At 47.0% G+C, this 23,929-nt stretch overlaps 1 protein-coding gene across 4 annotated transcripts; it reads right to left on the bottom strand.

Annotated features, from left to right (window-relative positions):
- Positions 1-2,733: 2,733 nt before the first annotated feature.
- Positions 2,734-23,173, bottom strand: CALCOCO2 (calcium binding and coiled-coil domain 2). Of its 4 annotated transcripts, XR_010562370.1 has the most exons (15): positions 23,087-23,158; positions 16,196-16,384; positions 15,411-15,513; positions 14,608-14,741; positions 13,342-13,467; positions 13,101-13,259; positions 11,290-11,417; positions 10,678-10,768; positions 9,182-9,304; positions 8,247-8,333; positions 6,936-7,031; positions 5,604-5,745; positions 4,883-4,911; positions 4,151-4,371; positions 2,734-3,204 (listed from the first exon to the last, which is right to left on the bottom strand). XR_010562370.1 is itself a non-coding variant. In XM_065422517.1 (14 exons), the coding sequence occupies exons 2-14, from the start codon at positions 16,373-16,375 to the stop codon at positions 4,201-4,203; spliced, it is 1,569 nt and encodes a 522-aa protein (XP_065278589.1). In that variant the 5' UTR covers positions 16,376-16,384; positions 23,087-23,173; the 3' UTR covers positions 2,734-4,200. The 4 variants fall into 4 exon arrangements, 3 of the variants coding, with proteins under 3 accessions (XP_065278589.1, XP_065278587.1, XP_065278588.1); XM_065422517.1 differs by having other exon boundaries at positions 2,734-4,371; positions 23,087-23,173; XM_065422515.1 differs by having other exon boundaries at positions 2,734-4,371; positions 8,289-8,333.
- Between the last annotated feature and the right edge of the window lie 756 nt (positions 23,174-23,929).

Genomic DNA, 23,929 nt, shown 5'->3' on the forward strand with positions numbered 1-23,929 from the left:
GTATATAATTTTTTCTGTCCGGTGAAAAAAATTTCCCTGGAACCTACCCTCCATTTACATTAATTTTTATGGGGATATTGGATTCGCTTAACATCGTTTTGCTTAAAGTAGCATTTTTCAGGAACATAACTACAATGTTAAGCGAGGAGTTACGGTATATGCCAGTGGAGTTACTCTTAATTTACACCAGTGTATCAGAGAGGATTCCTTGGGCCCCATTCACTGGTGATATAAATGGGGCTGTACATTACAGGTCAGCAAATGGATACCCTAAACTGTGCAGGGGCCAAATTACCCCAGGATAGAGAAGATGCATGCTGCACCTTACTGTGCTCTATACAGGGGCGGGGCTGAATCTGTGCCACTACTGCAGAAAAGTCCTACTAGCTCCATCATGAGACTTCCTGCCGTCTAACCCCCCCTGCTGGGCATCCACTGTCTCTGCATGCTATTGGAATGGCACAGGCGCTGTTAGGTGATGAGACCTGCAGAAACGACAGGAGCATGCAAGAAGGAAGATGATGGCGACAGCAACCAATGTAAAAGGGAGGGAATGGCGAACTAGGAGCACAGTTCATGGCATCAACAGCATAAAGGGCATAAGACAGACTCCTGCCATGGATCTAACCTCAAATAACCATGGTTTGGGTTTGTGAACTCGGATTCTAAAGCAGGTTTTAACCACAGTGTAGGTAGGGTGACCAGACAGCAAATGTAAAAAAATCGGGACAGGGGGTGGGGGGTAATAGGAGCCTATATAAGAAAAAGACTCCAAAATTGGCACAGTCCCTATAAAATCAGGATATCTGGTCACCCTAAGTGTAGGTGGGAAAAGAGGAGTGGTAATTGTGTCTAACAGGAGCACGTGCTGATATCAGGATTTTAATAACATCTATATCTGTCTGTATCATAGCCATGTGTCTGTAAAAACGGAGGGTTTCCTAGGAAGCAAAAAATAACTTGGTACTAGGGCTGGTGGGAAAAAATGGTTTCTCACTGGAAAATGGGGATTCGTTGATCTTTTCTGTGGGAAAAAAACAAGTTTGGTGACATTTTCAGTTGGGGAAAATTGAAATGAAACATTTCATTTGGGGAATCTTGAGATTTCATTTTGATCATGTCAGAATGAAATATGTTGACATTTCAAACTCAAAAATTTCAGAACTTTTCATTGGGCAGGAGTCACTACTGCAATTTTTGTCCCAATTGAGGATGAAAACAAAATTTCAAAATACTGAGTTTCCCACAGGATCAAAATTCCTTTTTTCAATCTGCTCTGTTTGGATCCCATATTAAGGAGGCAGCTAACAACAGGAATCTTTCCTTTTTCCGAGATCTTCTGTGCCAATTAAGTTAAAAACAGAGGGTCAGATCTTTAGCTGGTGTAAATGGAGCTACACTGATTTACATGAGCTGAGGATCTGGCCCAGAAGACCTCACGGAAACCCATGGATGAAATAAAGGCCAACTTTGATAATGAAACTCAGGCATCTGTCAATGGATCAGGGAAAAAGGGTGCTAGACACCAGACACGCATAATTAAAAAAAGACAATCCCTGCCTAAAAGTATTTACAGTCTAAACATATGAGGAGAGGCAACAAGTAGCAAATCATGCAAAGCCCTAATTATAGACAAATGTCTTCAGAGGACTGCATGATGTCACCACCACAAAAACCTTCAAGTCAAACTTAAACCCAATGATAATAAAAGGAGGGGGACTAGACGATGAAACTGAATTGTTCCTCCTGTACTTCAAACAAACCTCTGAACATCAGTGACTCATTAACTCAAAGCTGAGGTGAGGAAAATAGCTCTATGGTCCCACCTACAGGGCAAACAAACCTGCAGACCTTATAATAATACTGAGCACAAATACAATGCTCTCCCTCTTCAGAGCTATGCAACATGGTCTTGGGTGATAGGTACGAAAGTGTCAGTATCCCCATGCTAGAGATGGGGAAACTGAGGCAGTGAGGTTAAGTGATTGTCCAAAGTGACATGATTGTGTCAGTCCTGATCCATCTTACTAAGTAAATGCCCAGGATATGAAACCGATCCATGTTCCTCTTATGAGGAAATAATTATCCAATTCTGGGGATGGTGATTATTTATGCCAGCATGGAGGCAAACTGGGCAGCAAGGGATGAGTGTGAGGAACATGGAAGGTGACTGGACATGTCAGGGAAAATAATGTGTGTTTGTACAGCACCTAGCACAGTGGGGCCCTGGTCCACAACTAGGGCTCCTAGATGCTACCGGAAAATAAATAATAAGGATTCTGGACGGTGATAAGGGCTATAGAGTCAAGGGGAGTAAATGCTGGGGGCAGAGTGAAGAGGCTGGGAACGTGCTTGGGGATGGGAAAAGTCCACGGGGGGGGGGGGGGGGGGGGGGCACTTACTTTGGAATAAAAGGGTCATAGAAGAGTGTCCATGCACAGATTTGCACTGAAATAGCACAAGGTGTGACTTACAACCAATTTAGTTATTTTGGTGCTAATCCGTGTGAGGACAAGCCCCTTGTTTTACAGTAAGTGCAAGCAATTCAGTTGACTTCAGTGTGGAGTACTTCATGTGCTAAAAGTTAGGGATGTGTATAAATGGACTTGGGCCTTAGAAAGGAATAAGGGCCTGCAAGACAGCTCCCTGAGGACATCTTTCACTCGGGATGGGATGGTAGAATCTCCACCTGTCTTATTTGTTACAAAAATAACCAGACATTTTCTCCTGGTGTAGTTTCTGTTTGCTATTGTTTATTCACCTTTTCCATTTCTCTGTTACATAGTTTTGTATAGTGCCTGCTAACAGTTAAAAAAATAAAATAAAAGGCCTTATTACATAATTGAAGTCAGAAGTCCAAAGTTTTCATCAAAGGTTGATCGATACAAGTTTATTTAAGCCTTTAGCACTGAAGATATTAAAGCAACGTTTTAAAGTATCCATTATTCTTAACTTCATTTGAACCAGGCTATTATGAAAACCTATTAGGATTCCCTATAGATTTAGATATCCATCACTAAATTCATGCACAGTGTAACTCTGTTGGATAATAAACTTTACCCTTGTGTTTGCATAGAGGAAAGAATGTTTGCTGTACATTGCAACAAAAAGAATGTAAAACTTGTGCAAAAGCAGTGCAATCATCCCAGGAACTTGATAGGTTTGAAGCCCAGCATTCTGCACTCAGAAGAGGCTCCTTTTGTCCTGGAATCAAGAAGCGTCAGACAAGCAAATCAGAGAAACAATCCAGGCTCCCCCCACCAATTTCCTTAGAGGATGCACATAGATGGTTAAACTCATTCCTGAGATATATAAAGCTTTCACTGGCTTGGGATAAAGGGTGAAGGAAGGACTCAATTTTATTATTAAGTTAGATCTGCAGTCCTGTAACCATTAATAAGATTGGGACTTTGAGCTCAAGGGCAGTATACATTGTTTTTGGCCTTAGGGTTAGTGGTGTCAGCTCTGCTCTAAGGAATATAACAATTGTAACAGACGTTTCTGCAAAACGCAGGCAACTGCTGTTCTACAATATTAGTACTTGGTTAGATCGGAACAACAGATCTTAGTGACAGCCTTTGTTCTGAAGTACTGGTATTGCATTTGGTCTGAACAACTGGTTACAGGCCATGTCTACACTAACCCGCCGGATCGGCGGGTAGTAATCGATCTATCGGGGATCGATTTATCACGTCTCGTCTAGACGCGATACATCAATCCCCAAATCGACGCCTGTACTCCACCTCGGCAGGAGGAGTAAGCGGAGTCGACGGGGGAGCCGCGGTGGACAACTTGCCGCCATGAGGACGGCCAGGGAAGTCGAACTAAGATACTTCGACTTCAGCTACGCGAATAGCGTAGCTGAAGTTGTGTATCTTAGATCGATCCCCCCCCCAGTGTAGACCAGCCCACAGGGACTGAGCTGTTTAAGAGTGCCCATATTTGACTGAAGATAAAGGACATAGCTGACAAGGATGGATTATTTCAATAGTACTGCTTGGTATCTGACCCAACTTGATGATGGGTCACATCACACGGAACAGATGGGTCGGCACTACAGTACTGGTGCTGAGTCCAGCCTTGCTGGGGTGATTTGTCTAGGATCTATATTCCTACAGTATTGGTTACGATCAAGTCTGTGCTATCACACCTGAAAGAGGAGCTATACACCTGCTATACAGCATAAAGCAGAATGAAGAATTATTCCAGGCTGTGGCAGTACACATGATCATCATACACCTGCTTATCCTCAAAGGTCTCGTCACAGAACGGGCAATCCAGAATGTGGCTTCGCACATGGTCCTCGTACTGACGTGGCGCAATGTCATCAGAAAAGACCTCATGACACAGGGGGCATTTCTTCACAGGGGGCTGAAAGGTGAATACAAAACAATGACGTATAGATATCTGCACTAGCAATAAAAGGAGAAAGGGAGGTTAGAAATAATCAGTTACAGGACAGGCCACTCTAGGTTCTAATACTCCACAGGGTTTTAAATGTCCCCATGCCTCAGTGACTGGCTCTGTGAGCCGAAGAGCTTCTGAGAACTGCTTTTGCTTTCTATCCTACCCAGTATGTGTCCATTTCTCCATTATGAAATACAGCATCTGGCAGCTGAATTCTGCTCATTCCGGCTTCCATGCTGATGTTGCCCAGGGCTGCAATTGAGTTCTAGCAGAGGTCCCTCGCTCCTGCTTAGCACAATCATCATTAATTCCCCCAGCTTATTCTGAAATATCCAGGGCTCCATTCCGCTGTCTGGGAAGGTAGAACCCACTACCTTGACCAGGACTAAAAGCTTATAGAGGAAACTGGCCATGGAGCTCAATTAGACTCCTGCCTTCATACCACTAAGCAAAATCCACCAGCCACTTTACTCACCATGTTCACAGCACTTGTTTCTAGGGAGTCTGCAAAAGAACAGAAAATGCAAGTCTTAACCATAGCCAAAAGTAAACCATTTGATGTGGTGTTGACCTGTTATTCTTGATTCTTCTTGAAGCACCAGACCTAGCTCTGAATCTGGAAGGAACCTCCATATTTAAGACTCCGGAATGCTGAACTGAGGCCATGGGACTGGCTGCCTTGTGACTGGACAAACTGGCAGAAAGAGAGCACAGTGCTAATCACTTAAGTCAACTCTCAGACCTGACAGAGTTTTGGAGCTGCCAGGGCATCTTCTGAACACATGGGAGGCAGCACAAACATGCTGTTGAGAGCTTCTTTTCTACAAGCCTCCAAATCAAGAGGGATGACAACCTGCTGAGACCCCAACCACCACGTGTGTAGGGGGAAGTCCCTCCTGCCAACAAACAGTGAATGGACAGATTCCATCTTCTCAGGAGCTATGGGAAGGAAGTAGAGTTTCACCTTCTGTCTCTCACTGGCCAAGAACAGGTAGGAGGACTGAAGAAAGGATCTTCAGGAGGGTGGGGGCTGGAATTTTGGTAGCTCCCAACTCTATTCATTCTTAATTCATTTCTGATTCTAGCCCAGTTCCTTGATTAGGGTTCTCCTGCTCGGAAGCAGTCAGGATGTAATTAGATCAGACCCATCCCGTGTGGTCCCTGGGAGCCTCTGCACAGAATGCCAAGTAACTCACTATAGTACGGGTTCCCAAACAAAAGGTCTGCACTTTCTGGAGACCGAGTTGGAACTTGCGCCGACGGGACAGCAACCCGGGCAGAATAATCTGGGCTCTCAGAGAGGCGCATCAGCAGCTCGTTGTTCTCTTGCCTTAGTCTCTGCAAAGGGACAGAAGAGCAGAATGAAGTTCCAGGAGCTCAGGGGGCCATTTCCGAGAGAAGCCATTTATTGTTAGTCATGACCGTTTGCACGGATATAGTTCCTCTCCCCCGAGAATCTCAAAGCACTTCACAAATCCTTTTCAGTAGGCCAGGCTGATCCCCATTTTGCAGATGGGAGGGAAACAGGCAAAGGGAGGTGAAAATACCTATTTGATGGCCTATGTAACACAGGATGTCAGACCTGATGATCATCGAATCATAGAAATTTTGGGCTGGAAGGGACCTTGAGAAGTCATCAAGTCCAGCCCCCTGAGCTGTGGCAGGACCAAGTAAACCTAGACCATCCCTGACTGGTGTCTGTCCAACCTGTTCTTAAAAACCTCCAATGACGGGGATTCCACAACCTCGCTTGGAAGCCTATTTCAGAGCCTAACTAGCCTTATAATACAGATTAAGCCCTTAACTTCTTGTCCTACCGCCAGTGGACCTGGAGAAAAATTGATCACTGTCCACTTTATAACAGTCCTTAACCTATTTGAAGACTTATCAGGTCTCCCCTTAGACTTCTTTTCTCAAGACTAAACATGACCAGGTATTTTTTTTTTTTAACCTTTCCCTCATAGGTTAGGTTTTCTCAACCTTTTAACATTTTTGTTGCTCTCCTCTGGACTCTCTCCAATTTGTCCACATCTTTCTTAAAGTTGCCCAGAACTGGACACTGATGATCAAAATAACCCCTTCTGCCCTTAAAATCTATGACCAGCCTAAGGTCATTCAGTTAGTGGCAAAGCTCTGAACAGAAACCGGGAGCTATTCTTTAGCTAATAACTCAGTGAAAAGACTTTGTGTGGTTTGTTTTCAAATACTGGGTAGGACCACTGAATTCCATGGGAGCAGTTAGGCCAGTGCTGAGAGCATCTGAAAAAAACCCACCATGTCATCTGATTGCATTTTAGTAAAGCTTTCTTCCACAATTTCCTTGTCAGACAGCTCTTTTTAACTATTTTCTCACGATTCTCTATTTCATAATAATGGTTCATTATTATGAGCTCCTTAATAAGTCTCAGCAAAACCTCTTACGGCTTTTCGTCCAACCACCTTGCCTAACTCTGAACTGTGTTCAGTACCACTGCTAACGAAGACCTCTCTGCGCTGTGAGGTTGGTAGTGCGGTTGTGAGTTTCTCACCAGATTTTTCTCCTCAATTTCATCCTTTTTCCGCTGAAGAAGCTGAAACAAATGGTTCTTCTCCTCGAGTTCCTTTGTTATATCGTGGTTTTGATGCTGTTAAGCAAAAGCATTAGGTTCGTCAGTGATGGGGAATCACCAAAAGAAAAGCTGTGAGAGCATCAGGAATTGCTCAGATATCATTTGTTTCTTATGCATGCGTGCGTGTGTGTGTGTTTCATCAATAAATCAACCTTGACCTTCAACGAGAGTCTGACCATGTCATATCTAACCAACTTAAGTCACCACTGATTCCAAAATAAACCACTCATAGCCTGTACTTCCCTCATTACATACATGGTGATACTGTGAGCAGGGATGTAAAAGTTTAACCGATAAGCATCAATCTTATCAGTTTCGGTTATCGATTAAACTCCACAGCTGGCCTGCGCCCAGGACTCCTCTCTGGTTGTCTAGAAGTCTCCATCATCTTCGCACACAGTGACCTGGCCTTGGCTATTCATGCCTTTGTTACCGCTCAGGCTGGATTACCTCAATGCAGCACACCTGGGCATGAAGCCTTCAGCATTTAGGAAACTTCAGCTAGTAGAGAACACCACAGCACATCTCCTCAGCAACACTGGCTACTGTGAACTAAGATTGCCAGCCTTCCAGGATTGTCCTGGAATCTCCAGGAATTAAAGAATTAATCTTTAATCAAAGATTATGTCATGTGATGAAACCTCCAAGAATACATCCGGCAACCCTACTGGGAACACATGAAACCTGCCCTCAGCTCCCTACACTGGCTTCCCGTAGAATAGCCAAGCAAGTTTGAGGTCTTGGTTCTCATCTTCAGGGTGCTCAATGACCTGAGCCATGGGTATCTAAAAGACTGCCTCAAGCTCTAAGCTCAAGATCACGGTCAACAACTTTGCTCCTCAGGCACAATGGAAGTTTCTACAGCAAGAGTAACAGTTTGTGTGTGCAGGAACAAGAGCTTTGTCAGGGCTAGTCGGAGCTTGTGGAGCAAACTCCCCCAGGACTAAGGACCATCGCAAACTTCGCCCCCTTCCTCTCTAAGCGAAAGGCCTGTTTCTTTGACGTGACTTCTCTAACCTGCCAGTTATATTCCCTTCATGATAAAAAAGTGATGCAATGTTCCATTCTGCTGTATTCCCATTGACTTTACATTCCTTTCAGTGAAATACTGGCCCTCCCTGAATCCCAGCAACACCCTGTCCTCTGTACAACCATAGACTTCATCCCTTCACTTTTCACTCTGCTCTTTGGAGACCATCCCCCACATCCATCCAAAGAAAGACATGACACCTGCTTATGTTGCAGATGAAGAGCCATGCTGGCCTCTGTCACCTTCAGATCCTCCAGACACTGTTCCAGCTTCTCTTCCTGCTCTTTCTGCACAGGACCACAAATTTCAGCACCATATGCATCAGTGAGGGGGAGCCGCATATAAATAACAAAAGGAACGCCAAAGAGAAGGGAGGTTGGAGAAGGAAATGGGGCACGCATACAGCCAATCAAGTCATCCCCCACCGAAAACGGATGCTTCCCACTGTTTCTGGCTTTCTTCTGTAATTTAGACCCTCTCTGCTCCAAGTGCATTTGTTTGTAGTCACTTCTATTAAATGGCTTTGCTAAACTAAGATACTACAGATGAGTAAGGAACAACAGAGAAGAGTTAAGGGTGTTGTTGTCCCTCCATCAAGCAGTAGCGGATGTACAGGGCTTTGTAAGCCAGCTTCCCACTGGAGCAGAAATCAGCGATGCAGAGTCTGGGTATATTCCTCGTATACCTTGTTTTATTACATGTATACACCAGTCCTGGGACACGGGTGGTCACAAACAGAACACAGGCAATCCTCTCTTTTTCAGAAATCTCAGCCAAACACAAATCCCTGGCTCCCAGGGAGCAAATCTGACCGAAGAATTGACACTAGTTAGAGATTAAAGCAGGGAGCAAATTCTCTTGCTGCTTGCAACAGCTCTTCCAAAGGAACTGAATCACAACAAGTGTTTTCCGCACCCCAAGACTAAAAACTGGTTTGCACACTAAAAAAGAGCACCTGGAAGAGAAAACCATGTACCAGCACCACCTGCTATAACACGGGCAATCCCTTCCCCTCCATCACCTAATTCCCCTTGAGCTTCCATAAGATCACCTCCATCTGCTCACCGCTATGGGCTGCTCTATATCCCTCCACCCCAGCTCCCTCAAGCCTCAACGTTATTAGGGAAGGCTCTACCTGTTCAGCCAAAGTAATGCGTAACTGACGATTCTCCTCCTTCAAATGCTCCAGCTGCTCAGTCTTGTCATGGTCCATCCGAAGCAGGTTTTCCATTTCCTTCTCTTGATTCAACACCTGTGACTGAGGTGAAACAAGAGTGGATGAAAGTGATGGCCCAACAATTTATATAGGACAGAAGGAAGCACAGGCAATTTATAATGCAGCAGGAATGTCCAGAATGAAAGTAGCCTGGCAAAGTCTTACTAAGCCATAGATCCTAATTCCAAACCCTGCCCATTCACATGGCTTTTGGGGGTGATTTACATAACTGCACACTAGTGGTAAATAACCTGAAATGTTGACCTGATTCAGTTGTGGAACAAATGTCTGGAAACCAATTCCAGTGAAATATTTTTGGAACCCAATGAAACTTTTGGACAAGCACCAATCTGGAGACAAGAAAGATGATCCTTTGGCTGGGAGACAAGAGAGCTCGGTTCTATTCCTGGCTCTGCCACCGATTTTGTGCATGGCCTTAGTCAAGTCACTCCATCTCTGTTTCCCCCTTTGTAAAATAGGGCTAGTAATGTTAGAGCAGGTCAATTTTTTTTTGATGCAACAGTTTTCCATCAAATGCCATTTTAGTGAAATTGGGATGTTTCAGGGGAATCATATCGGATTTGATAACATTTTTGTTGGAAAGGTTCGTTGGGACCAGGATGGCATTTCTGGTCGGGAGGATGGGAAAGCTATGTAGCCTGGTGGGTACAGGCTCCATAATCCAGTAGTTCAGACACTGTCCCGGGTCTCCCAGGTCCCCAGGCTAACTACACCTCTACCCCGATATAACGCGACCCGATATAACATGAATTTGGATATAACACGGTAAAGCAGTGCTCCGGGGGGGCGGGGCTGCACACTCCGGCGGATCAAAGCAAGTTCGATATAACACGGTTTCACCTATAATGCGGTAAGATTTTTTGGCTCCCGAGGACAGCGTTATATCGGGGTAGAGGTGTACCAGGATACAGAGAGTCTCTCTCCTTTTCCTTCTGATGCAGGATAACAAATTTTTTGAAACCTGTTTCATGAAATGGAGTTGTTGTTTTCCGGCCAGCCTTACCACTTACCTACCTCATAGGGCTCTTGTGAGAATAAACCCTTCCACATTCAGAAATCCCTTTGAGATCCTCAGATAGGAGGAGCTAGAGGAGTACAAAGTCTTTATGATGAACCTAACATGGGTACGGAGGGTAGGTGTTTTGGGGGATGAGATGAAAAATCTGCAAGGATTTGCTAACGCTTCCTCCTTCCCAAATACAGCACTTGTTAGGAGCTTCCTGGAGCTCAGGTTGTCATGTTGTAGGTTCACATTTTCCGAAGGAGCCCATGGAATCACTAGGAACAACTCAGATACCATCCTAATTTGCTATAGGCAGCTCCATTCCCAGTCAGACACACACAGAGTACTGCACAGATTGCAGAAGCAGAGACAGAGACTGCGCCTTGCCTACCTGCAGCTGGTCCATGTGATCCAGGGTAGTTTTCAATCTGCTTTCTAGCTGTTCCTTTTCAGATGACACTTCTTGGTTGTGTTCTTTGAATCTGCTCAGAGGAAACCAAATTGTAACATTTTCAGCTGCATGTGGCCCCCCCCAATTCCACCTCAGCACCAGCTCTTGGTAAACCACACTCGCAGCCTTCATTTCTCAACCTAATCAAAAGCTTATCTTGTCCTCAGGCAGGTTCAAATGGAGGAACCCTAGATACCAAAGCACTGCTCAAACCTTTGCATGAAGTTACCAGAGATCCCGTGAATCCTGGATCTGTTCCACAGCCCTGTGGGTTGCTTTCCCCTCAACCGACGCAGACAGCTGAGAGCCTATAATCCGTGGACTCATTCCAAGAGTCAGTTTTGCTCAGTCACCCTCACACTTATGTTTGCCTGAGGGCCTGTGAATGCCAAATCCAGATCAAAACCCCAAGGGGCTCCTTATACTCTCACTCGCAGGGTTCATTCTGTGCATACAGTCACTGGCTTTCATCAGCACGAAACAGAAGAGGAAACCCAACCCACTGCGCTTCCAGGAACTCCCATTTGCAAACGGATGGTGTAAACCACTCACTGCTGCAGCTCGCTCTCTCTGCAGCCATTCTGCTCCGTCAGCCGCTTGGTCTCCTCTTTCAGGAAATTTCCTTCCAGCTCCAATTTCTCACAGCTGCTCCTCAGAGACTCCAGTCCTTTCTGCAGCTCCTGAGTGCAGGAAGGTAAATGGGAGTCAAACCCCAGAAACAGCCATCATTTTTGCTCCCCACTGTATCTTTGAATGCAACAATCCCAGACAACCCTCCTGAAGGGAACAAGATTTTCTCTCTCCTTTCTCTTTTCTCTCATATATTCAGCTCCAGTTTTGCTTAAATTGGGGCCTTGGACAAAGGAGGAGGAGGAAGGAGCAGTAATAGGCAGGTCAGATCCAGAACTGGTCTTTGGGGTTTTGGGACAGGCCTATGAAATCATTTTTGAGCATTTCCCCTTCCCCAAACGTAACCAACTGCAGTCCATCGTTACCACTCCGCTCTGCACTGGGTCAGCCTCGGGATTTGGGAGAGGGTTGGAGAGATCGTTTTTTGGAGATACACGCACAACTGGCTCTTTGCACACCAGAGGTCTGTCAGATCTCTCTCTCTAGCCAAATCGTTGGACCTCACCAGGCTCCTGCTACAGAAGTGAAGCCCAGCTGCTCGGTCCTTTCCACCCAAGCGATTGGTTTGTATTTTCAAGGCTTTTTGTCAGGAAAGGGCCTTGAAACTCTTTTTGTTTTGCTTTTTAAATGGAAGTGGAGATTCTCTGTTCCCCCCAAATTGGGAAGGCCCAGGGTTACCAATTTTGCAGGGCCCAGGAGCCCAGTTCCATTCAGAACCTGTCTAATTGCAGAAAGAAGCTTGTCAGTTCCATTCCCAAGTGCAAAACACTGGGGCTGCATGTAGCAGGGTGGTTACCCCGCTCCTGCCCTGAAGGGCTTAAAACAGCCCTGGGGGAAGGTTGTGGCTGGGAGCTGCTAAGCTGGGCTGACTGGGAAGCAGCCGCAGCTGGGCCACGCCCCAATCAGGCCCCAGCTGGCCTGTATAAAAAGGCTGGAAGCCAGGAACTCAGAGGTCTCTCTCTGCATTCAGATAGAGAAGGGCCTGGCTGCAGGGAGCTAGGGACACAGTACCTGAGTGGAGCAGGGCTGGGGACAGGCTGAGGAGCTGAGGAGCTCCAGCCTGGAAAGCCCCAGGCTGCGGCCTAGCAGAAGGCCAAGGGGTACTGGGGGTTGCAGAGGGCAGCCCAGGGGTAGGCCAAGGCAGCAGGTCCAAACCCAACCTTGCCAGTGATGAGTAGGCTGATACTGCAGTCTGCCCCAGTGCATGGGGCTAGACGATGACTGGCAGTAGCCTTATACTGAGGTGAGGTGGGAATAGTGGGTGGGGGTTCCCTGGGGAGGGGAGACCCTAAGACTGAGGGGTTACTGCGAGGGGGCAGTACCCCCAGGTACAAGGGCACCAGGGTCCAGGGAGGGGCCAGAGGACAGGTGGATCACTGGCCTGCAGAGGGCGCTCCGGAGCTGGAACGAGCTAATTCCTGGAAGTCACCAGCAGGAGGTGCCGCAGGGGTGAGTCCGCACCTCTACACTGCAGCAAGACCGTTCCACAGAGATCAAAGGGGATGGGGGGGAGGGAAAGAAGTGAGGGGGAGATTTTCTCTTCTCTTTGCCCTTTGGGACTAACCCTGAGAAGCATTTACCAACCCCCTGTTGGTTACAATGGGAGATACAGTTGCTCACATTTCGCTGAGACTAAGACCTTGACTATCTTATTCTCCCCTCTCCACTTTCTGTGGTCTCCCCTTTTTCCCTCCTCCATGTCATCCCAGTTTCCAGTTCATCGGGACTTTTACCTGATTTTCCTTTCCAAGTTTTATGTTCTGTTCCCTAATTGAAGCCAAATTCATCTGGGCAGAGTTCATCTCTCCGGCCTGTAGCTCCTGAGCTCTCCGCAGCTCCAAGTTCCCAGTCTGCAAGAAACAGACTTCTCCCTCTAGCTCCTTCATCTTCTCCTGGAAGCACATAATGGGCATGTATAAGCCTGAGCTGTCAGCCACAAGGCCTCGGAATTACTGTATTATCCCTTGTCTGTACCTGTGCCAGCCGGAGCTCCTCCTGCAGACCCAGGTTCTGTTTCTGGAGACACAGGCAGCTTTCCTTCAGTTCCTTGTTTTCTTTAACTAAATCCTTGTTTTGTTGCTCAATCTCCTCCACTTCTCCCTGGCAAACAACACAGACTTGTTCAATAAGAATGCAGTGTAGTGATGAGTAAAGGACCGTGAGCCCGGCAGAAAACCACAGTGTAGTCTTCCCTACCTCTTCACCAACACCAGGGAGACTGGACTTCCCTTTCAGTCTCGCCCAGTGCTGCCAGAGCTTGTCCAACCAGAGCTCAAAATCAAGCTCCAAAATACTGCACACACCAGGCCTGAAACTCTAAGGAGCTCAATGCCTTTAATTCCCCCAGAGGGCAGTGGGAGCAGAGGGTCTTCTGCCTCTTGTACGATTAGGCCCATGAACTGATGGCTCTGCCCAACCATTAACTTCAGGCGGCCAGCTGAGTCCTCGATACAAACAAGCACCTGCTGGCTACCCAAATGCACCCTTGATCATTTCCTGGCACAGCATGACCTGCTGCTACAGCTGCGCTTCCACCCCCACCCTGTTAATACAGGAATGGTCCAGTTTCTACTTCTGGGGTTGCGGGGAGCAGCATCTACTGAGGCTCTTGGAGACCTTTAACCCCCCACCTCCCCCAGCCTAAGAGAAGGAGCCACTGGACCCAGGTGTCAAGAGATTATGGGAGACAACAAATGAAAAACCAGACAGGAGTGAGGGTCACATGGTCAAAAGTAGGGATCCAGAGGGGGACACTGAGCAGAGAACCCCGGATAGCGCCCACTGCCCCTTGAAGGCGTCCAGGGAGCCAGTGGACGCGGCCCAGAGGAACGCTGCCCAGAGACGTGACTTAAAGGAGGATCAGAAATAGGCCCCCCCCAGTCACAGAACACCTCCCTGTCCAGCTTCCTCCTTCTGGTATAGTGGACGGCCACCTTCGCCAGCGCCAGGAGGAGACTGACCAGGAGGTCTTGCGACTTTGTGTGTTGTGCTCTGACTCCCACACGTAGACCCTGCTAGCATGCATTGATGAGAAACCGGACTACATCAACGTGCACTACAGAACATTTAGTGCACACCAGCCAGGCTCGCATGAGGGAAATTAACACGCAGCACACTGGTGCGCTCAACAAATGTGAGCCCCAGTTCAGTGCCGTAGTCACTGGACCATGTTGTGTTAGGTAAAGGGAGTTTGAACAAAAGATAAGGGCATGAGAAAGCAGGAAGAGAGAGGGAACATACCTGTGTAGTAACCACCAGGATATCATCCTCAGTCTCTGCCCGGAACTGGAAAGGTACGCTGGCTCCACGGACCACCCCCTCCTCGTCAACGTAACAGAACTGGTAATATTCGTCATCTTTCGGCAGGTAGTAGGCTTAAAACGAACAAAAATCCCCACCATAGGGTGTTTTTAATTACTCAGGCCACTTGTCAACTGTACAGCACAGAAAGCCCAGATCTAACAGACCCAAGACCACGGAATACAAAGCAACATCCACATTATGGGGCCAGGTAATCACTGACCCACTCCTTGTGCCTTCAACTATAGCAGTGCAAAGTGAGCATAAAACACTTCTGACACTTTGCACTGATGTAAATGACTCCTCAAGGAGCAGGTCAGTGACTCCCGATCACCAAAAGAACACGGATGGTCAAACACAGCTCAACGCAGTACCTGCAAGGGAGATTCTCACCAGGGGCTTTTGCTACACTGATAACAGCGGAAGAAGAGGCCGCAGGACCGCATGTGCCATATGGATGTGTCTCCGTGTTAGCAGGAGGGGACACTCTCACTAAGCTAAACTTGACTGAGAGTACATTTGGGGGGGAAGGACCCTTTGAGAGAAACTTGGGGGCTATTATTTTGAGATGACCTTATAGCCACAGCTCCTTGAAGGAAGTTTACCCAAGTACGGGACAATATTCCTATTCAACAGTTGTACAGCTTCAGGTGGTAACACTTATTACTGGTATTTAGAGCAATTTGGTACATGATGGTGCGCGTGTGTGTACACTGTGAGCTGCCCATCTCTTCCCAACTGACCTCGAAACTGAATTTGCTGCTGCACGATAGAATCACCGCTGAGGTCACTCGGGAAAGGAGCCCACATGAAGGTGTAATATTCGCGGGTTGTTTTCCATCCCACCTGCAACAGCAAGATAATCATACAGTATCATACAGCTTACTTACGTTTATCCTGTGGCCGTTCACAGGGCGATATTGTAACGTGGGCTGTATGCCCGCACTAAGCCGTAAGAACCCCCTTTACACTCCTATACCAGCTACCCAGATCTTGGGTCCATGCAAATAGGAATAATCAGGGCTATTTGCCTGCTTACTCCTTCCTTGGAGCAAGAGGGAAGGGAGAGGTGTGGAATGAGAGGCGCTCTGGAGAAGGAACAGCGTTGAGGGCAGATGTGGGCACAATGCACTACACCACGCCTATTCCTCACTGGCCCTAGGAAACAGGGCACAAGTCAGATTAGCCCTGAAACAGCTCTAATTTCAGGCTGGCCCCTCAGCAGTCCCAGAATACAGGAAGTGCAACGGTGGCTCAATGTTACGTTAACCTCCCCTACTCCATTCCTGCTCCCAAGTGCAAGAACGGTGCAGCAAAGATTCAGGTCCTATGTCTCTTGATGCAGTACAGACACTACAATATACAAGTTAGCCCCTGAAAAAGAGCTGCTACTCCGTTCTTCCAAAGTCTCACGCTTGATCCCTAAGCGGGAGTTTGAAATAACTGGAAATGTCCACATCAAGCCATTCCTTTTGTGAGCGGCCACCTTACAATACATGGTGGCTAATGGTTCGGAGCACACGCTTACCCGGAAAATGCCCACCCAGTCCTTTCTGCGAGGTGTGATGTGTTGCGTGAGGGTATAAAAGCAGGTTATGTCTCCTCCGGGGATGTAAAACTTCTCCACGTTATTAAAGATAACCTGGGAGAAGTGGCAGTTGTCCAAGAAGACAGCAGAAGTGGGAGGTTCATCTAAGGTCTCGTCCATGACGGGGTTCTATGAGAGGACAAGAACAAAAGCGAAGGGTAAGACAAAACCTTGCAGCCTGTGGTGCTGGGACACATGAGAATCCTGGGACCTCATCCAGAGCATTCTTAGCACCCAAGGCCGGTCAGCATGAGAAATGCAAGACACGCACTCATGCCAAGAAGAAGCAAATCCAACAGCCTTCCTATTTTTTCATTAGCAATTCCACTGTAACGCTTTAGCATCCAAATCCAACACATTTTGTGTCATCCTCATCTTTGTGGCTCAAAAGGGAGACTGATACCTCATTGTTAGGCTTGGCAGAAATCAATTTTTATTTATTTATAAGTTTAACGGATAATATCGGTTTATTTTTAAGCCTTTTTTATTATCTATCTAAATTTTCACAGTTGCAGGAAGTTATGGGCAGGTCAGCCAATAACTGTTTAAACAACAGGAGACATCGAGATTCAAAAAGTTAAAGCTTTATAACCGTTTTAAAAAAAAAACGGTCAGCATCACATATCAAAATATACAAAACAAATATTCTTAACTCAAACTGCAAGAAGTTCACAAGAAACATTTTTCCTGCTTTGCCTATTTGTAAATTTCAAATATTGTTGATGGAAATATTTTTGGTGGGTTTGTGTGCCTGTGTACAGTGAAATCGACATTTGCCGACATTTACCAATAGAAATCTAATGGTTCCAAACCTACTCATTGTGCGCTCCTCCCAGGCAACATGATCCTTGCTCCCTAAGTGGCAGTAGTTCGCTCTTAAGGGTCCGAACCCTAAGGATACAGCATTTGCTACTAGCAACCACTATAGTAAAATTGCCACATGGTTCTCAGTATTAAAACACATATGTTGCATAGCAGCAGCATCAATCAATAGTATAAGAACTCTCACCTGTTTCTTTATTTAGGAACCTTTTAATTGTGCTGTTACAAGTTCAAAAAATAAATTACACAAGGTTACATGCAAGAGACTGTACAAAACTACTGACCCCGCAACTGTTAATAAAATCGAAACTACCAAGAACAGAGACAGGAAACGCTCAGAAAACTAAACATACGCCTTACCATCACGCACTAGAGGCAGCCAGCCTCAGAGTCTGGCAGATTGCCAAGGGGAGACATTTCTTGCCAAGAAAATCCTGCTGCAAGTCCAGGACAACCCAATTCCAGGAATAGAAAGCAGGAGCCGCCCAGCTGATCTTAACTGCAGTTATAGTGTATATAGGGTAAGAGATGACCTCAGATAAAATCCCCAGAAGGTCTGGGACTGTGTTATCACAGTCTGTGTCATCACCGGCACCAGGAGTTCCATGTGGAAGTGACCTTAGATCAGAACACTGGTTTTCTGTGATCACTTAGAAGGCGGCCAGCTGCATTCTGTGCCAGCCAATACTTCCCGGTGGCCTCGTGGGGCAGCTCTAGATGGAACAGATGGCAGATGTATAGCCTGAAGGTGGCAAGGGTGTAAACGGCTGTTCTCAGGGCCGCATTCAGAAAAGAAAAGCTGTAATATCTCGGCCAGCCATAGAGAGAAAGGGGGACACTATTGGTCCTTATTGTTACTCGGGTCTTGTCAGGGCTGGGACTTGGGCAGCCTGTGGGCACAGTTAGCTGCTCACTCTCAGGGCCAAAGGTCAGAGATCAATCCAAGACAGGTCAAAACTGCAACGTCAAAGTCCATTATAAAACTGAGAGTGTGAAGTGAGAATCGGAGTCAGGCCAGGGTCTTTCACTAGGGTCAAGAATGGTCTTAAGCCAGAGACAGTAAATCAGGGTCGGGAGCCAGGGATCATAGCAAGCAAAGTTGGGGCAAAAGCACACCAGAGTCTGCATTGCTCAGACAACTCCCAGCCATGGCTTCCTAGCTTATATGGGGAGTTTCAGCCAATCAGGGAATCATGGAGGGCTGTCGCTCATGCCCCTTAGGGTGGGACTTCCTGCAGGGCTTAGCCCTTCAGTTCCTCTTGGTGATAACCCTAACCAGGCTCCAGGTGGCAGTGAGGAAGTAGTACCTACCTTGGACCCTGCAGCCCTGGTTCTAGGCCCATGGGTTCTCACAGGTCTCCTAGTACAGGGGTGAATTCAATAGTACTCCAGCTGAGAATTTATTCAGCAAAAGGTGGTGCAGATATCACCTCTGCCCAATCACATCCACAGCATACAACAAAATGCTGTGGGTAGATAATAATTACTTTATCTCCATTATTTCCCAGCCTTCCTAATCAAGGTACAAAGGCTGACAGCTACAGACTCCATGTTTAAATGACATTCATCACCCCAGCCCCCAAATAAGCACTACATTTAGAGTGGGATCTTCTTGTATCTAGCATCTTTCATGTTCAATATGCCTCAAGGCACATTACAAAGCAATGATTCAGATGTTAAGAGAGCAAGGACTACGTGGACAAACATAGCAACTGTTCTGAACACAGCACTATCTCAAAACCACTTGAGCCTTGGAACATGTTTCCTTGGGACAGGGAGGAGTTAGCCAGGCTGGGGGCAGGGACCCTGGCTCTTTCTGGGCTATGCCATGGGACCTTTAACAGCCACTGTGCTAGGTCAGAATTGGGTCCGAGCCCAAGATGGTGCAAAGGTTACATGTGACCAGCATCTGGCTGCAGCCAAATAATGAATTCAGCAGCAAAAATGCTAAATTCAGTAGCTGCACAATAGCAGAAGCCACAGGGCCCTGAGTGAGATGGCTGGGCCACTCACAAACCCAATTATTTCACCCTTTTTGCAGACTCAGATAGGCATTGCTTTACATTTGATTCATGTTTTAGACGTTATAGCCATTACAGATCAAACTTAATTTAAAAAAAAATGAAAGCTGAGATTCTGGGGTACAATCTGAAGCTATGGGTGAATTCCATGGCAAATTCCACAACCACAGAACATACAGGGCTCTGCGTTCGTTTTATAATTAGCAATACTTTGCCTTTCTCTTGCATCTTCCAACAAAGTGCCATGCAAACTTCACAACCCTTCTATGAGAGGAGTAGTATTATCCCCATTTTACAGATGGGGAAAACTGAGACACAGAGCGTTTAAGTGACTTGCCCAAGATCAAACAGCAAGTTGGCGACAGAATTTGGAAGAGGGCTGAATCCCAGTTCCCCCCTGTTCTAACTTCTAAGCCTGCCAGCTGTCTGCATGCGTTGTTCAGGTGCTTCACTGATGCAACACTGTTTGTCGACTCATTTCAATCAATAGAACAATAATGAATGAAGGAGAAAAAAGAGAGGAGGAAAATAGACATAGGGGAGGGAGGAAATTATAAGAGCATGAAAGAAAGGAAAAAAGGATGAGGTGACAATGTAATGATGTCCAAATCCTGCCACTCATTCCTTGAGCTGTTCATAAACCATCAGCAGAGGGAGACGAGGGAAGAAAAAATGAGCAATCTGGGGCTGCTCCTTATGAAAGGGCCAGTGACAGCCACACCTTATGGAATGCTAATGCGTAACTCGCTGTAACACAGACTGTGCAATGAATTAATGAGATATTATTACACCATGCACCCAGCGGGGGAGGAATAAATAACCAATTAAAGATTTCCCTTTTTTACAGTCCATCTCTGAGGGACTGGTTTTTTTTTCTTTAGGAAGAGGCCATTTTCAATTCTATCATACAAGCACCAGAGATCCTAAGATAGGCTTGTGTATGAACACTGTTTCCTAGAACTATATGAAACCCTGAATTCTTCTTACCAGGCAAGACGAGGTCCTTGAATTGCCATGATTAGACCTGCACTCGCACCTCACAGGTGTTAATCAACTAAAGTTATTTGAGAAGAGTTTGAGCCTCTCCAAAATATTCATATAGCCCTCAGGTACCAGCTAGATAATAACTGGATTCAAGAAAAAGAGGGGGCAGGTTGGTCTTGTGGCTAAAACAAGATACTCAGGAGATTGGGATTCAATTTCTGATTCTGCCACAGACTTCTTGTGTGACTTTCGGCAAGTCACTCAATCCCTCTATGGCTCAGTTCCCTGCTGCAAGAAGAAATCAATCCAAACTTATAAAGGGCGATCACAAGTATCTAGACAGCGGCAGATAGACTGTTTCCACAAGGCCCAGAACTGAACCCTTCAAGAAATCCCTACACCTAGCATGGGTGATTGCTGAACAAGTTAAACCAATTGGTCCATTGTGTCACCAATGAACAAATATGCCAGGGCCTCGATCAGGGAGCCCAGATCCAGGAGAAAGGGGAAAAAAACAGCAAGAATCATCCAGTCCACTAATTCAGTGCCCAATGCAACCCTCCTATCCCCTCTGATGATCAAATGCTTTGCAAAGCCCTTTGAGATCCCTGAATGAAAGAAGCTGCGTAAGTACAATCATGATGACCTTTATGTGAGCAGGAACTCTAACTCTATTCTCTTGCTCCAACGCTATCATTCAGATACATCAGCCCCTTTCTCCCTCCCCTCTTCTCTGACAGATGATCTGCCACTTATTTTCAAGGATTACTGTAGTCCTAAAGGAGCCTAGTTAGATGAATCACTGGATGGAGAGAAGCAGTAAGTTCAAGCACAACAAACCCTCTGCCAGCAAAGCTAGCAGCAACTCTTGTCACTCTGGAGCAGGGATGGTCAATAGGCGGACCATGGGCCAAATCCAGACTGCCAGACGCTTTTGAACAGACCCCAAAATCTTTTTATTTACTTGTCATTTCTTTTATAATTTTCTCTGGAGTCTGGACCTTGACAAAGAAATTTGGACCTTGACAAAAAATAATTGACTACCCCGCAAGTCTGGAGTATCAGCCTTACCACTACAACGGAGGGACAGTTTCTATGTTTTACTTCCTTGTTTGCTGTTCTTATGACGTCATCCCCTTTTCTTCCACTTGACTCCCTCTCTGGCTTGCAGTTTCCTTCAGCATCATGCTCAACCCCCTCATTCTCACCATGAAAGCTATTCATAGTTCTATCCCACGTATAATTCACCCCCACACCTTTCACTACTCCCCTGCTCATGCAGCCAAATATATGCCAATGCAAGGACAGAGGGGGGCAGAATGTGTCTCCTCTATTCAGTGGCACCCCCTGAAGCTATTGCCCTTATGGGTACTGCAGCAACAGAGAACGGCTAGGTTTGGCCCGGCTCAGCCCCAATGTGCCATCTGTATATTAAGGGGGAGAGACTGTACAGAAATGAGTAACTGGGCCCAGTGAACACTCCACTCTGCCAACACAACCTGCATTGACACACCTCTAGTCTCCTTTTCCCATAAGCAGCTCCATGTCTTTTCCACATCGACCCATGAGTGGAACATCCTCCCTGATCCTGGGTGCCCTGCAACGTCCCAAGACCCACTTCTTTCTGCTAGGTTTCCAACGCTGACCTCCCTCTTCATCACTCATAGAAATTGCCATATCAGAGCCGACCAACGGTCCATCTAGCTTCCGACAGTGGCCAGTAGCAGATGCTTCACACAAACGATCACGAAACACTGCTTAGGGCAGTTATGAAATAAACTGCCATTTGGGAAGTTTCGCCCTAATAAGGCAAAGGGATTATATCCCTTACACTTTTTTTCCTACCCAATGTTACAGTGGACGTTCTCATTATTCATATAAATGGATAATCATCTTGTGAAGCCTGCTGAGCTCTTGACCTCAATTGTATATTGTGGCAGTGAGTTCCACAGGCCAATTATGTGTGTGTTAAAAAAAACCTTACTTCCTTTTATCGGTGTTAAAGTTTATTTCCTTAATAGTTTAGAACCACCAATAAAGGTAACAGACTGCTCCCATGTTACCTTATCTATATAGCCCTTTATTTCATATATCCCTTTCACACTCTCTTGTTCCCCAATACTGTAACATAGCTCCCTTCCACCCAAACTCGTGTCCAGTCACGTGGGGCACATGCAGAGTTGCCTCCTTACCAACTCAGGCATCATGACCCTACGTGGACCCGGTGACTAGTGACACATCATCCCTTTGCCGCCGTGCATTGTCATGTTGGCGTCACATGGCACAGATTGCAACATTTCAAATGGGGCCCCTCGAGAGATTATTGGGGAAGTGGGGGGTGGGGAGGGGAACAGCCCCAGAAAATCTCAGGGTGGGGGCAGGCCATTCAAAAAGGTTGGCGCTATTGGCCCACGGAGGATGCTGTGGCCAAAGTCCAGGGTCCAAAGGATCCTTGGGGAGGGAGAGACATCTGACCCATAGAAAGCATAAAGACCTGCCACTTTCCACTTTTGGTATGGGGGGGCAAGGCGTGGGGGATTGTGCTGCCCACCTCCCCTTACTGGCCACAGGCCACGTACAAAGGGGCCTTGGGGGATGGGAAGAAGTAGAGGCAAGGGGGTGCAGGGGGAGGAAGGCGGAGGGGATTTGGGGGGGCAAACCCCACCATTGTGCCCCAAGGTGACACCCTGTGGCGATCCTCCGAGGGGGGGTCATCCCTAGTGCCAGGCCATGTGGGGCATTGCCCCCCCCCCAGTCAGCTGATGGTGGAGGAGAGAAGTGGCCCCCCACCTCCTCCAGCCAGGCCTTGGGGGATGCCCCCGAGTGGGGCCCTCCCCTCCAGCCCCACTTGCTCTGCGCGCAGGGAAACGAAAGTGAAAGCAGGGCAGCTGCTACGCAGGCAGAGAACAAACAGCTCCCCGGGGCCCCCCAATAGCCTCTCCCCGGGGGGAGGCGGGGCTCTCACACACACACACCCCAACCGCCGCCCCGCGGACTCGCTCACCGCTGGACAACGTCTCTCTCTCCCGACGCCTCTCCGGCCCTGCTGCGACGGAGGAGGAGGAGCCGCCGGGAAAGGGCGGAACCGGCTGCTCCCGCCCCTAGCCCCGCCCGGAATTGTTTTAGCCGAGCACCTCCCCTCGAAGAGCATGCTGGGACTTGTAGTTCCGCTGCTGCGGGAGCGAGGGCTCTGCCAGAGGGGACCCCCCGCCCCCGAGAATTAGGATGGGACACCATTTGAAATAATGACAGGTTTCAGAGTAGCAGCCGTGTTAGTCTGTATCCGCAAAAATAACAGGAGTACTTGTGGCACCTTAGAGACTAACAAATTTATTAGAGCATAAGCTTTCGTGGGCTACAACCCACTTCTTATATGCATCCGAAGAAGTGGGTTGTAGCCCACGAAAGCTTATGCTCTAATAAATTTGTTAGTCTCTAAGGTGCCACAAGTACTCCTGTTATTTCATTTGAAATAAGTGTGACTCTCCCAAGCCCAGGGTCTCATCCACCCTGCACTCCTGCAACAACACATCATGGAGGCATCCCTTGCCCTGCCCCTGGGATATGGCTTTGGAGTGGGATATGGCAAGGAGACTTTGTGGGTCCTTCATGTTAGGAGGAAAGAGTGACAAGATGGGAATCCTCTTAATCATTTAACTGGGCACTCAAAAGGGTGGTACCCACCCTATTGCTCAGGCAGATGGCTCCACCCGCTGGCTAGTTTGTGGATTGACAGACAGCTGTCAGATAAAATGGACAATAAACCTGATTGAGAGAGGTCGTGGGGTTTGTTTTATTATTATTATTATTCAGTGTCTAAAACCTCTACGCTTTTTGTTTATCAGCA

The sequence above is a fragment of the Emys orbicularis genome, chromosome 25 (assembly GCF_028017835.1).
Source record: "Emys orbicularis isolate rEmyOrb1 chromosome 25, rEmyOrb1.hap1, whole genome shotgun sequence".
NCBI classification, from domain to species: Eukaryota; Metazoa; Chordata; order Testudines; family Emydidae; genus Emys; species Emys orbicularis.

What these genes read in the sequence shown, in the direction of transcription:
- CALCOCO2 (XM_065422517.1), bottom strand. Translation starts at nt 16,375, where the DNA reads ATGGACGAGACCTTAGATGAACCTCCCACTTCTGCTGTCTTCTTGGAC. An exon ending in GCATTACTTTGGCTGAACAG is followed by an intron (nt 8,334 to 9,181) that starts GTAGAGCCTTCC and finishes GGTCCTGTGCAG; the next exon opens with AAAGAGCAGGAAGAGAAGCT. An exon ending in GTTTGGGAACCCGTACTATA is followed by an intron (nt 4,912 to 5,603) that starts GTGAGTTACTTG and finishes GTTCTTTTGCAG; the next exon opens with ACTCCCTAGAAACAAGTGCT.